General features: G+C 42.1%; 1 protein-coding gene across 4 annotated transcripts; it reads right to left on the reverse strand.

The window, feature by feature from the left end:
* Positions 1–235: 235 nt before the first annotated feature.
* On the reverse strand, positions 236–5,598 carry LOC4351364 (probable galacturonosyltransferase 7). 4 transcript variants are annotated; one of them, XM_015763266.3, is made up of 9 exons: positions 5,217–5,598; positions 5,076–5,116; positions 4,902–4,961; positions 3,685–3,841; positions 3,523–3,575; positions 2,480–2,769; positions 1,955–2,312; positions 1,322–1,873; positions 236–1,160 (listed from the first exon to the last, which is right to left on the reverse strand). In XM_015763266.3, the coding sequence occupies exons 1-9, from the start codon at positions 5,359–5,361 to the stop codon at positions 882–884; spliced, it is 1,935 nt and encodes a 644-aa protein (XP_015618752.1). In that variant the 5' UTR covers positions 5,362–5,598; the 3' UTR covers positions 236–881. The 4 variants fall into 4 exon arrangements, with proteins under 4 accessions (XP_015618752.1, XP_015618751.1, XP_066162723.1 ...); XM_015763265.3 differs by having other exon boundaries at positions 5,076–5,119; XM_066306626.1 differs by lacking the exon at positions 5,217–5,598 and having other exon boundaries at positions 3,685–4,539.
* Positions 5,599–13,673: the final 8,075 nt, after the last annotated feature.

A 13,673-nucleotide genomic window follows, 5' to 3' on the forward strand; every position in this document is an offset into this window, starting at 1 on the left:
GATTAACACATGATTAATTAAATATTATCTATAAAAACTGGAAAAATGGACTAATATGATTTTTTTAAGCAACTTCCCTATATTAATTTTTTACAAAACATGTACCGTTTATCAGTTTGAAAAGCATGCACGTGGAAAACGAGGGAGATGAGTTAGGAAACCATGGCAATGAACACAGGGCTGAAGACAAAATGTAAAGGTAATGAACCTGCAGTATGCAATCACGCTATTCTGGTTTTGCAATGTTTCGACGTCTGCTTTAGCTCTATGTATCTTTTATCAAACTGATGATACAAGAATCCTTCCGATGTACAAAATGCAAAGATCTCGAAACTTGACATTGGTGTGACATGGTACATCTCAGCCTTGAAGAAGAAAGAAAGAATCACCCAATGCTTTCGGGTTAAGGCATTCTACATCTGTACATGCCATGCCAGTCAACACCCAAGTTATACAGTATAGCTCTTATACAACGAGCAAAGATACACATGAAAGAATTTATACGAAAAAAATGACCACCAGGGAACTGCACTTTTGCAATCCTAAAGTGGTAAATGTGAAGAAGATCCATCCAAATCGTGTAAAAGGTGAAGGAATCAACATACACCATTGTTAACCAGGGATCTACTTCAAAGGTATCATGCTGGTGGCCTGCTACCATCTTTAGCTACTATGAAGTATTGCTTAAAATCTGGCACAAAAACATTTCATCCTATCTCCATTTTGGAATTAATGTAGTGCCACCATGCCACCCTTACTATACTCAATTCATTATAATGCTGCATCAGATTTTATCTCACTCTAACCCTCTTTGTTCCCGAAAGTTCTGTTGCTCCAAAATCCCAGAAATGTAGAATGTGGTGAATCTCATGTTACTGTTATTAATGTATATTGCATTCTGTCATAAACCTTTCCCCGTTGGTCATATACTTCCTCCAGTAGCCCTTATAATCATGTATGCCCAAATCAAGCCAAGGTTTCATGACACCATTGTAGTGTAGAGTAACAGACCTTTTTATATCGGTTTGACTAACTCCATAATCATGTCCAAGACCTGATTGGACCCATGAATCTTCCAAAGGATATATCAAATCTTGAAAGACAAGTAAGCTTATGGGAAGTACTTTAAGTGGAAATGATGTCACACTGTCCTTTTGCAACTACAAAGACAAAGGCAGTGCATGAGAATACTGCTCTCATTGGGACACAATTAATAAATGAAGTTATGGAAGGATAACTAGGGCTACTAGAAAGGAATTCAGATATTCTCTATGATAAAAGTTACAATCGAATGTAAGATCTTAGGGATAGGAGTACTAACCTTTTGAAGCAATTGTTCATACCGACTGGTAATGTGGAGATCCCTCCATTTTTTCAGTTCAACAACATTCAGACCAGATAACCACACACATGAATTGTTGTCAAAATTACGTTCCTCGGTGTAAGCCTTCAATTGTCCTAATTTAACTTCACAGAACTGAATAGCTCCCACCACTTTACCACCCATATTGAGGTTCCACAGAGATGACAAGTCTTTCTGGACAATCAAATCATCATCTAGAACTACAACTCTATTCAAGCTAGGAAGAAGGTCAGGCAGGAGGAAATGTGAATGGCCAAAAGTAGAAATGTACTCAGTTTTCATTTGCTTCTGGAAAGATTGAGAATGATTACGAAACGTGACACGGAATTCCTCAGCAGGTCGTAACAGTTTCATATCATGAAAATCAACATCCTTAGAGAGCTTCTGGTGATCCTCAATGTCAGTTACATGTACAGTTGCTTCCAAATACATATTTCTGTCAAACCAATGCTTCATCGCATAAAAATTTTGTGAATCGGTGAACAAATGGAAAACAATGCTACCCGAATCCTGAAATGTGTCAAGAGGATGCAAGTTAGAACTGAGATGGATTACTCATTGGTCATAATGTTTTCAATCAGTTGGAAATACCTTGGAGTTCATAACTGTTGAATTAATTGTAGTCGAAACTGCAAGCACATTCTTGGAGAATATCACATAGTGATGGAAGGTGGGGTCTTCAAGTTTCTGCTTGTTTGACTGGACCGTATGAATAGACGTTGATTTGAAATATTCTACAGTCAATCTCATGTTCAAGCAATGGTGAGTTTTTGGCATAGTTTGTACCCCAAGATGATAGAGAAATGCACTCTGCCTTGTATGGAAATAAGCTTCATCTTCAGTTATATCAAGTAGCTGCCTAAGTTTCCGTTCAACACTTGTGCAGCCGACTTCACAAGACTTGGCTCTTTCAATTGTGTGCTCCATTTTCTCTAGCTTCTTTGCAAAACTGAAAAAGTATAAAAAGAATGTAAATAAGGTCAAATATTATAACAAAAGAAGCAGTCCTGACATTGCTAATTCTCATATAATTTGTTATGAAGTTTAATTGTATAAGTTTTTTTTTTTTACAAACAAAGCAGAAGATATAGATTTGATTACTAAGATTGGACTCACAATGGTGGAAGATCAGCATCTGCAATGGTGTCACTGAGCATGCGTTCATGCTCTTGGATGTTTTGTTTCAGTTCACGTGTGAATGTTTCCTGGTTCTTCAGCTTTGCAATACTAGGATAGTGAGCTCTTGCCATAAAAAGTTGATCCTTAAGCCTCTTCACAATAAAATCTTTCATCACTTCCTTATATTCAACAGACCAGAGACAGTAGATACCATATTCAAGTTCACAGGATTTGGGGTTCTCCTCATGCTCGACTTCTTGGTTCTCTTTCTTATCAATAGTAGTATCCTGTCACAGAACAGATTCAGAGTCTTGTGGCAGAAAAGGAAAGGGCATCCATCCTACACAAACACCTATCAGGTTATTGTGCTACTATTGTCTTTAAATTCATTTATATCAAGGAAAAAATATGAAATTTGAAAAAGCCTTTTCTAATGTATCATTATGTCCATAATGCAGTTGTGATTTGCGAAAGCATTAACAAACAGACGCACCAAACACATGTGTACAAGATTTGCAGAGTAATATAAAATTACTCAGTGGTTCTGAGCCATATAATAAACTTAGTAACAGCAGAAAAAAAAGGGGCAACCAACTAAGTTTCAGAGGAAAATTCAGTTCTATACTGTGCTGCAAACTATGTCAAGTATGTGCATTCTTAACTGATTGAAAGTACTGGCAACAGTGAGATATCTAAGAAGCAATTTTTAAGGTGTGAAATATGGCCAAAAGGACAAGTCAACTGTATAGTACAAAATTATTGTACTTTTAATCAACACAAATGTGTACATTATTACTGATGCCACACTGGAAATCAAAAAAATGTTCCTACTCAAATATTTCACATTCACTATCTGTCTTCCTGAAGATCCTGTTGACTGTAAAATACCATTACTAATCAACTTATCATAGCAAGAAGAACAAACATTATAACTAACTGTGCTCACAGACAAGAATAATCCGTTGGTTACTCCAAACCGATGAAATGCACATATATTAAAATCCTCAAGATTGCAAATAAATATAGAAACTATTTCTTACCTTTGATCTCCAGGATAAGTCCTTTAACTGGTATCTTCTTTGTGTATGAAGTTCTGAAATAACATTGGATACTATAAAATGGATGCTGGTGGTATCTTGCAGTTCTTGTTTTACAAAGTAAATGCAGTAACACACTGCAAAATCTGATCTGACATTTCTTACCTTTGTTTTTTCTGGTCTCATTTTTTAGCTGAACTAAAGAGAAAACACCCTTGAGCTTTTCTTTTGATTTGGTAGAAACATTCTTGGACTTTGATCTACTACCAGATTTCTCACCCAAAATCCCATCAGATCCAGGAATTTTCTTTCTAGAAACATCCTGGTTCCACAAAAAGGAGATTAGCCAAAATAATAGGAATCATTTGAGAGGTCAGTGGAGCAAGCTCTTAAAGATTATTGTAACCAAGCAAATATCAAAATGGCATGGGTGATTCATTTCAATAGCAGTGCACATTCAAAATAAGTTTAGGCAGCAGTGTAAACCATATCGCATACGAGCTGATTCATCTACTTGGTATTAATTTGTAATACAATACATTTAGTACAAAACTGCTAATCCATATGTTACACCCCCAACATGACGATACCAGGCACGAATAGCAAATATACTATAGCCGTAGTGGCATACTGCGATAGTATTCGACCGAAGCCCCACTTGGGAGTCTGCTGCAGTGCTGTAGAGCAGTTTTCAGTTACATGAGTCACAGGACATATACATTTACATGCAAGTACCGCAGGGTAAATTAGTAGATATATTTTTCACAACAGCATGTTAATTGAAAATTAGGTGTGACAACAGCAGTTAGGAGGAAAGCAAGGCAACAATGTAAGGCCCAAAAGAAAAACATAAAAGAAATAAGACCAGTTAAAATGGAAAGATGTGCAGTTCATCAGAAATGTTGCTCACAGCAGCAACAGTCCAAGTCCATTTGTCAGTGTCATTGGCAAAGAACAATTTTGGGGTGGTAATACCAGAATAGCAACAAAGCCCTGGCTTACAGTGTAGAGTGAATACCCCTGCAAAGCAAGGCAGAAGGCAGTAAAGAGTCAGCAAGCACACTGCACACACATGCAGAGTGCATGAACCGATGCCGTCTTGTTTTTTTTTTTCCTTATACTACAGAAACCTACCCATAAAACCCGCCTGAAAATTTGGGAATTTATGTTCAGAAGGTCAGTTCTTACTCCAGAGTCACACAAATCTTCCAATTGGCAGGACAGAATATCAAATGGGAAAATTCTTCCCAGTTCGCTGGAATCCCCAGCAAGTTTTTTTTTTGTTTCTTTTCAAACTTCGTATGCACTCTTATGCTTTCAGTAAAGCTGGGCGACTAAGAGTTATGAGTCAGCCAATGGGCAGAATCAGCAAGCAGCATTACCTTGAGTAGCTTGTGCTTCATCCTCCCATCCAGATGCTTGTGCTTGCTAAACCCCATTTCCTAATTAAAAGGACACACGCGCGTCAGAAGAATGAGAAAAAAATAAGTAATTTCGAAATGTAGCATGTATGAAATTCAGAAGGAGGGGGAAAAAATGTGTTGATGAAATCGTACAGTGCTGATGACAACCGCGGCGCGCTCCTCCGATCCATGCCCTGCTGACAGTTAAGAAAAAAAAGACAAGCAGGAGGTGAGGTGAGCAGCATGTAGGTAAGGTACAGAACAGATCCGAGGCGAGGAGGCAGGCGCGCGTACCGGGGCGGTGGAGACCCAGGAGGAAGACGAGGGGCAGGAGGATGGAGCAGACGACGAGCGCAGGGACGGCCGCGGCCAGGGCGGTACACCGGCGCTTGGGCGGCGGCGACGGCGGCAAGGAATGGTGGTGGTGGTGGCCCTTCATAGTGAAGCCGAGCGACACCTGCTTCACCACCTTCCAGAGCAGTGAGCAGTGAGCAGTGGCAACTTGTCGTCGTCGTCGGAGCGGACGGTGGCCGTGGCCGCCGGTTGGCGCTGATGGGTGATTAGTGGAAGGAATTAATTAATACTCCTAGTTAGTTCCACATTAAGCTAGGCAGGGGCAGGCATCCTCGGGGAGCTAGGGGAGTGTGTTATTGAGCAAAGCGCGTTCTTGTGCTCTGCTTGGAGAGTGAAGAGGAGCGGCGCATATTGGTTGGTTGGATTCCACAACTCTCTCTCTCTCTCTCTCTCTCTCTCTAGTTTCTTCTTTTTTGCTTTTGTTTGTTTCTCCTTTTTGCTTTGCTTTGGACGTTGTATGTCTCTTTCTCTCCAATGAAATCGAAATCTCGTGTCCCCTGACTCCCCTCTCCTTCGTTGTCTCACTGATCTTCATTGTTCCTCTAAAGTGGCTTGTCTACTTAAGCTAAGCTAATCAAGCTATTAGAGCACTCGCAATAATAAAATAAGGTGCTCTCCATATAAAATATGTATATCTCAGCAATAAACTAGATTAATAGTAAACCAACTCAATAGTATATCTACATGGGTATCTATAGCTCTCTAATCCATTGCCTCGTTTTTCTCTATAGACTATCTCCAGGTTAGTAGATAGCTTTGCTCTCTCTCTCTTCATTTAATTTATTCCAAGTAGAAAAATATGCTGACATGAATCTCTTGTATAGAGCCTATAGATAACTATTGTGGGTGCCCTTAGTAATACACACCATTCACCATTTGCAGCAGCACATCTTAAATACTCCAAAACCAACATTATACCTGGATCGGTTATAAGGAGTAAAAGTTATTTAACTCTACTCCCTCCGTCCCCATAAAAGACCAATCTAGTACCGGATGTGATATTAGGTTGGTCTTTTATGGGATGGATGGAGTATCTACTAACAGATAGAGGGATTAAGAGTAGGTACAATAGTAGACTATTAGCCAGCTATAAACATATTTTAATGAGATAAAAGATGAGAGAAAAGAGCAGCGGGCTACAGATAATGTAGCCAGTTGCAGCGCGGATTCCAAGACGCAATTGTGTGTATGACAGGTGGGACAATATATTAATAATATAGTAAGCAACTATTATATGAATTGGCTATTAAATTAGCTATAGATGTATTGGAGCTAGTAGTGGGTTATAATATTAAACTACTACTCCCTCCGTCCCAAAATATAATAACTTTTACACCAATATTCTTTTTTTTTAACTAATCATAACCCTTCACCATTCAAATTTTTCACCTACCTTCACTTCTCATCCAATAATAATCCTCCCCTATTTAATTCTATCTATTTTTTTAATAACCGTGTCTAGCACTAAAAATGATTATATTCTGTACCAGTGGGAGTATTAAACTTGCTTTAACAGTTCGACCATCAGCTGGGAAAATGGAGTCGGGAGCCCCGGGACTCGTCTCGTGAAACTGCAGGCGCCCAAAGGACTAGTCCCCACCGTACGAACGTAGGCCCTCCTCCCTCCATGTGCCAGCTCGTCGCCCATCCATCAACCCAAGGAAGGATTTATCGGTTTTCCTACTACTACTACTACTCCTGGTGAAACCAATAAATCCTAGTATATTTCACTGCAATTTCAATCTCGGTCATTTTACTCGCTGCCATGCGTTGCACGCCCACAGCATCAACATGCTGATCCTCATGTGCACATGCTTTCTTCTTCTCATCATCGACCAAACAAATATGGGCTTGCGCACGCACATCCAAAAACTTTGTACTATTCCAGATAGATTCGTCAGCAATCTATAGTAATAAACTAAACTAAATTAACCCCTGGTTGATTTACTTTGCTTGGTTCAAGGTTAATTTGAGTCAGCTCTCAGTCAGTCGGTCGGTAGCAGCTACCTGTTGGCATTAGAGCAGATATAATAGCAGGCTATAAGTCAGCTGCAAACATATTTTAAGAAGATAAATAAGGAGAGAGAATGGCAGCAGGCTACAAATTTGTAGCTAGCTGTAGCACTGATTCCAAGATACAGTGTGTGAATGATAGGTGGAATCCGAGATATTAATAGTGTAGTATGTAACTATTATATAAATGAGCTATTAGATTGACTATAGATGAATTGAAGCCAGTAGTTGGCTATACTACTGAACTTCCTCTTAACCTACTACTCCAATTGTCAATCAAACCACTTTGCGTGATTCGTGCCATGATTTCATCACCATTTAAATAACAAAGGCGCTTTTCTATTGCATGCTACAGTACATAGATAATCCAACAAATATACTGTCCGTAGATCTGCGCTACACACACGTGTTCACATGTATAAAATACTTCAATACTCCCTCTGGCTGGGTTGGCTTGGACTGTGTTGGATTACTCACACGATCGCAAATGTATATAATCAGCATGTTAATTCAAACAAAATACAACTCCAACCTCAAAAACAATCTAGGGTGTGTTTAGTTCCTGAAAAAAGTTAGAAGTTTGGGGAGAGTTGGGAGTTTGAAAAAAAAGTTGGAAGTTTGGGAAAAGTTGGGAGTTTGAAAAAAAAAAGTTGAAAGTTTATGTGTGTAGGAAAGTTTTTGATGTGATGTGATGTGATGGAAAGTTGGAAGTTTGGGGTAGTTGGGGGTGAACTAAACATGGCCCTATATGTGCTCTCTCTGCTCTTCACTAAAGACTACTCCCTCTAGTTTCATTTTAATTGACATTTTGGACAACGACACGGTCTACAAAATATATTTTTGACCTTATTTTTCTATTATAATATATATAATAAATAAATACATGTTTACTTTTTTTATTATAGTGCTTTGAAAGACAAATATATATATATTGTTCTAGTTCCTTTAAACTAAATATTTTTAAAGTTATTGATAGTCAAAGTTATAAAAGTTTGATCTCAACCTTATCTAAAACGTCAATTAATATGGAACCGGAGGGAGCACCTCCATGAACTTGTGAATGATGTACTCCTTCCATCTTAAAATTACTAAGAATCTAGAATCTCGTATTAGGTTAACTCACATTTCATACTAAGTTAACTTATTTTGGGATTAGAGGTAGTAATATAGTGAACTTTTTTTGCTGCTACAACTAATTAAGTACTCTATGCTGGTAGTACTAGATTATTGTCGGGTGCAAAATGAACGATCAGAATTAATGTTGGCCCTTGGGACGCACAGGAATCACATAAAGAAAGAAATGCGCGATCATGTCTCTACTAGGACAGTCTCATTTGGACCAGACCAGACCAGCTAACCTCTCCTTTACTCCTGCTCTTCTGGATCTCATTGCGCTTTGGTACCAATAGAGAGATCAAAGAGACTAGACTTTGTTTTGATCATGGCCATGACATATTCCTTGCATTTAAAAAAATGCACTGCAGTGATAGATCTTAAATTCTTAATTAATCTGTTTTGCACTGCATATTACAGGACTGAAACCAATATCGGCTCAGGGCACCGTTTTTTCAGCTTATAGAAAAAGTTACTTTCTCATTTTTCATTTACAAGCTTTCCAAATCATTAGACTGTGGTTTTTTAATGAAAACTATATATATATATATTTAAAAAAAATCTATTTTTCAGTCTGAAGCAAACAAGCAGCTGATTTTTAATTAATCATGTGCTAATCTACTTTATTGATTTAGTCGTAATTTGATAGCTACCTATTGCTGCACTACCTCGCCTCTTTCATGGCGATATATAGCAGTTAAAAATTGACCTGCTTACAGCAACCAGGGGCCTCTTTCACACTTGAGCAGCGTCAAATTTGCAAAAACATTCAGCTTAAACTACCAAAGGGAAACTAGTGCCTAGTTGGTGTAAGAATCAGGCAAAATATATTCTCTGTACGAACAAACAAGAGATGTGATCTGGAGGCAGTCGAAACAAACACGTCCCAGATCCAGAGGGAGATCGATGCGATGCGATGCCCACGAACTCGACAGGCTGAGAGGGAATCACTTTTGGCTAGGAAGGAAAATCACCAAGCTTCAATTATGCAGATATGGAATGTTCCTAGTTTAGGCAGCTAGGACCTCACTCTTTAGCCTCCCGAGCGGCCACAGTGCAAAAGGTGTTAAATTAAGGTTCCTATATTGCGGCTTTGCAAACAGTGTCTGATCATCATCTTTCTGCAGGGTTTCAAAAGCAGAAATTTGCAGCTTCAAGAGCCTTCCTGGGTACAAAATCAACTAGTCGACCAACATATCCATATGGTTCTTGTTGCCCTGCAGGGCCCAACACAACAACTTAAAAGCCTTGTTTCCATGATTTCCAGGATATGTTTTATTCCAGGATTTGAGATGGCCGCACTTTGTCATGGATGGGGAAAAAAGAAAGAAAGGAAGAAAAGAAGAGAAGAGCATCATGAAAGCACATATAATAGTATGCCGCTGCTTTATCTCGTCACCTTTCAATTGCTACCTAAACCAGGCCTCGTAACTTTTTTAATTCCACTTAACAAGTTGAATTCAGTAATCCAGTCAAATGTACATGCAGATCAACGAGACATTATGTAACCAGCATCGTCAAGAGCGTCTATAGTAATATACTAGTGAATTTGAACAGGTACAATAACAGACTATAAGCCAGCTATAAACATATTTTAAAAAGATAAAGAAAAAGAGAAAAAAGCAACGGGCTACAGATCTATAGCCAGCTACAGCACGAACTCTAAAACATAATGTGTGTATGATAGACAGGGTCAGGTATTAATAATATAGTAAGCAACTATTGTATAAATTGGCTATATATGATTTAGAGCTAATAGTTGGCTATACTATTAAACTTGCTCAAGTAAAGTGGAGTTTGTCAGCGTCTATAGTAATTACAGCGGATGCATCTCCTGGTCAGTGTCAGAGTCGTCGGAGGCCTCGCCAGGACGTCGACGTAGCCCTTGGCCTCGAATTGGGCGCGGATGACATCATGCCTCTGGCGTATGGTGGTATGGGTGGTCATTCAGTCTAACCGAAAAATTCGGTTCGGTTATTTGGTGTTTGAAAAATTTGGTCTTTAGAATCACAAGACCGATCGGTCTTCAAGAAAACTCAAGACCGAGCATTTCGGTCTTCGGCTAGTTCGGTTCGGTCTCAGTTATAGACCAAACTTAGCACAAAAATTAATTGCAAAAAATTTTTTGAGTCCTCTGTACAAGATCGATGAGAAAGCAACTGGGATGAATGAGTAAAATATGATGATGCCACCAACAAGTAGCAAGTAGAGCATGATTCATGGAAAAAAAATCAAATCAAGCAAATCAATCCAGCCATGGATCCCGTCGATCTCAACCACTCCACCAGAAAGTCCAGATCCCATCCATCTCGCGTCTCCCATCAGCCTCGAAGGAAGTGGCGGAAGAGCGGAAGGAGCGGGCGCGCAGACGCGTGGGGAGAAGGCGGCGGTGCTGCGCGGCGCGAAGAGAAGGCGGAGAGGCGTGGCGCGAGGAGATGGCGGAGGCGCGGTGAAGGCGGCGCGGTGGGTGGGGAACGCGGAGCGGCGTGGTGCGAGGAGGAGAAAGCAGAGATCGAAGAGGCGGAGAGGAGGAGGAGAAACGCGAGGAAGAGGCAGCACAACGCGCAAGTGGGGTTGTGGGAGGACCGGGCAGAGTGGGAAGGAGGTGGGGACGGGATGGAATGTTAAGGTTTTCTGTAGCTAATGGGCTATTGGGCTGTATTGGGCTTTCATAGTGATTCGGTCAATTCGGTTATTTCGGTTAACTGAACGAGATGACCGAAAAGACCGTGTAAAATTCGGTTAGTTACAACTGATGACCGAATTTGTGACCGAATTTTTCGGTCTCAGTTAGTTCGGTTCGGTTTTTCGGTTCGGTCTTTTTTTGCCCACCCCTAGGTGTAGGGGTGGAAACGAGCCAAGCGAGAAAGCTTGGTCAAAAACAGGCTTTGGCTCGGCTCGGCTTGATAAATGGAACGAGCAAAAAGTGTAGCTCGGCTTGGCTCGTATAAAAGCTCGAGCCGGCTTGTGATGTAAGCAGCAAGTAGGGTCGGCGGCGCAGGGGGCGTCGAGCTCGAGCGGCACCGGGGAGGGAGGCCGGAGGCAGCGCAGGGGAGGGAGGCGGCGCTGCGGCGGCACAGAGCGTCGAGCCGTCGATCATCAAGCGTCGCTGGGGAGGGAGGCCGGAGCCGGCGCAGCCGCACAGGGGAGGGATGCGGCGGGCCGGTGGCGCAGGGGAGGGAGGCGGCGGGCCGGCGGCACCGAGGGACGACTAGGGACTGGGGAGGGAGACAGCGGGTCGGTGGCGCAGGGGAGGGAGACGGAGGCGGTGTCCGGCAACTCCTCTCGCCAGTCGCCACCAGATGCCAGTCGTGCGCGCGAGCGGCGGCGTGCCTGCGCCTGCGTGGGATGGAGAATGGGGAGGGTCGGCGAGCGGTTAGGGTAGGGTAGGGTTCTCTGTTTCTCATGAGCCAGACTGATACAACTTGTTAATGGGCCAGGTCAGGTCATGTACTCATGTTTTCCACAGACTTGACGAGCCTACCGAGCGGCTTGCGAGCTAGCTCAGGCTTGGCTCGATTTGCAAACGAGCTGTGGAGGAAGCTCGGGCTCGGCTCGTTTAGTCTTCGAGCCGAGCCGAGCTTAACGAGCTCGAGCCAAGCCCGAGCCGAGCTCACGAGCCCGAGCTTTTTGTCCATCCCTAGTATGGTGACAGCAGAGTTCTTGATGGAGTCGACAGCTTGGAGCAGGATCTCCTTGTGTCGTGCAGGCACCGTCTCGCTGCCCAGCACCTTATTGCTCACGGTCGGCACGACCACCGTGTACGAAAGCAGCCTCTCCACCTCCTCCTTCCCCAGCCTCTTCACCACCTTCTTCTTCTTCTTCTTCTTCTTCTTCTTCTTCTTCTTCTTCCCTTCGCCGAGCAATGTATAGGCCAGCAAGGCAGCAACACCTCATCCGTCTTCATCTTCTTCGTCGCTGAGACCGTACCCCACTCGAAATAGCTTGGAATTAATCAGCCGCTTCTTCTCGCATGGAGCAGCGCATGTACTCTCCCCATCTAACTCCATCTCCATTGCTAGCGATTTTGGGGCTTTGCTTCTTCTTCTTTCTTTTGGTTGGTTCGACTCGACTCTATCACCACCTCTGGGCTGGGCTTAATTTTTGGAATCCTCTAACTCGGATGTAATCTGACTCGGACAAGTCCAGCCCACTAGACCATACCCGGATGGATCTTCCTACTTCTACTTCTGCAATCCCACACCCTCACCATTTGTTGGAAATAAGTTCATTTGAGGTCCCTTAACTTTACACCGAATCCGATTTTTCGTTCTTCAACCCAAAAATCAGATACAACCAGGTCCCTGAACTGTCAAAACCGGTGCAAACGAGATCCCCAGGCAGTTTGGGCTGACGTGGCGCATATGTGGCTCCTTTAACTAGGTCTTTGTCCCACGTGACATTGACGTGGCACTTACATGGCATTCGATCCTGGAAAAATAATAAAAACCGTGGACCCACATGTCAGCCTCTATCCTCCTGTAGACCCCCGATTTTGAAAATCGGAAATCTTCTGTGTTTATCCGTACCAATCCCTGGATCAGTAGTTGGTACACACATACATAGTTGGATCACAACATATCACGAATGAATTTAGGCTAAAAGAGTTAAACACTTACATTAGGGCCAGGTAGGCCAACAACTATCAGAGAACAACAGCGGAAGACAAAATAATATAAGGGCCCGGTTAACATGCCACAGGCAGTCGACTGGGGAACGAGACCTAGAACAAGACCGCACTCCGATCATCTTGTGGGATACGCAAGCGTACCGACAAGGGCTTCTCTTCAACACTCTCCTAAAAGATATATAAATAGCAAGGGTGAGTACCAACCGTACTCAGCAAGCCACCACAACAACAATGCATATGATAGAGGGTATTCAAGGAATGGTTTTAGGTTCTTTTGCATAAAGCTGCGTTTTGCAAATATTTTCACAAGCCTAAGACCTATCATAGACTGATCAAATTTTAGTTCCAGTGTTCACATTAAACAACGACGGTTCTGTCCACCATCCATTGTGATCCCAAGGATAGCTTCCCGCCATTGAGTCGTCATGGTTTTCTGAGGACGTCCACCTTCCCTCCTCTCAGGAAGTGGCTCCATCAGCATAAAAATCACCATGCAATATCCCATCCCACACAAGTTAAGAATTTAGAGTCTAGCCAAGTGTAATACATGTCCCGGTGCTCAATAACCGCGAGCACGGCTATTCGAATAGATTTGGTTTACTCACACTGCAGTGGATGTACACTTTACCCGTACTCCGCGA

The sequence above is a fragment of the Oryza sativa genome, chromosome 12 (genome assembly GCF_034140825.1).
Source record: "Oryza sativa Japonica Group chromosome 12, ASM3414082v1".
NCBI classification, from domain to species: domain Eukaryota; kingdom Viridiplantae; phylum Streptophyta; class Magnoliopsida; order Poales; family Poaceae; genus Oryza; species Oryza sativa.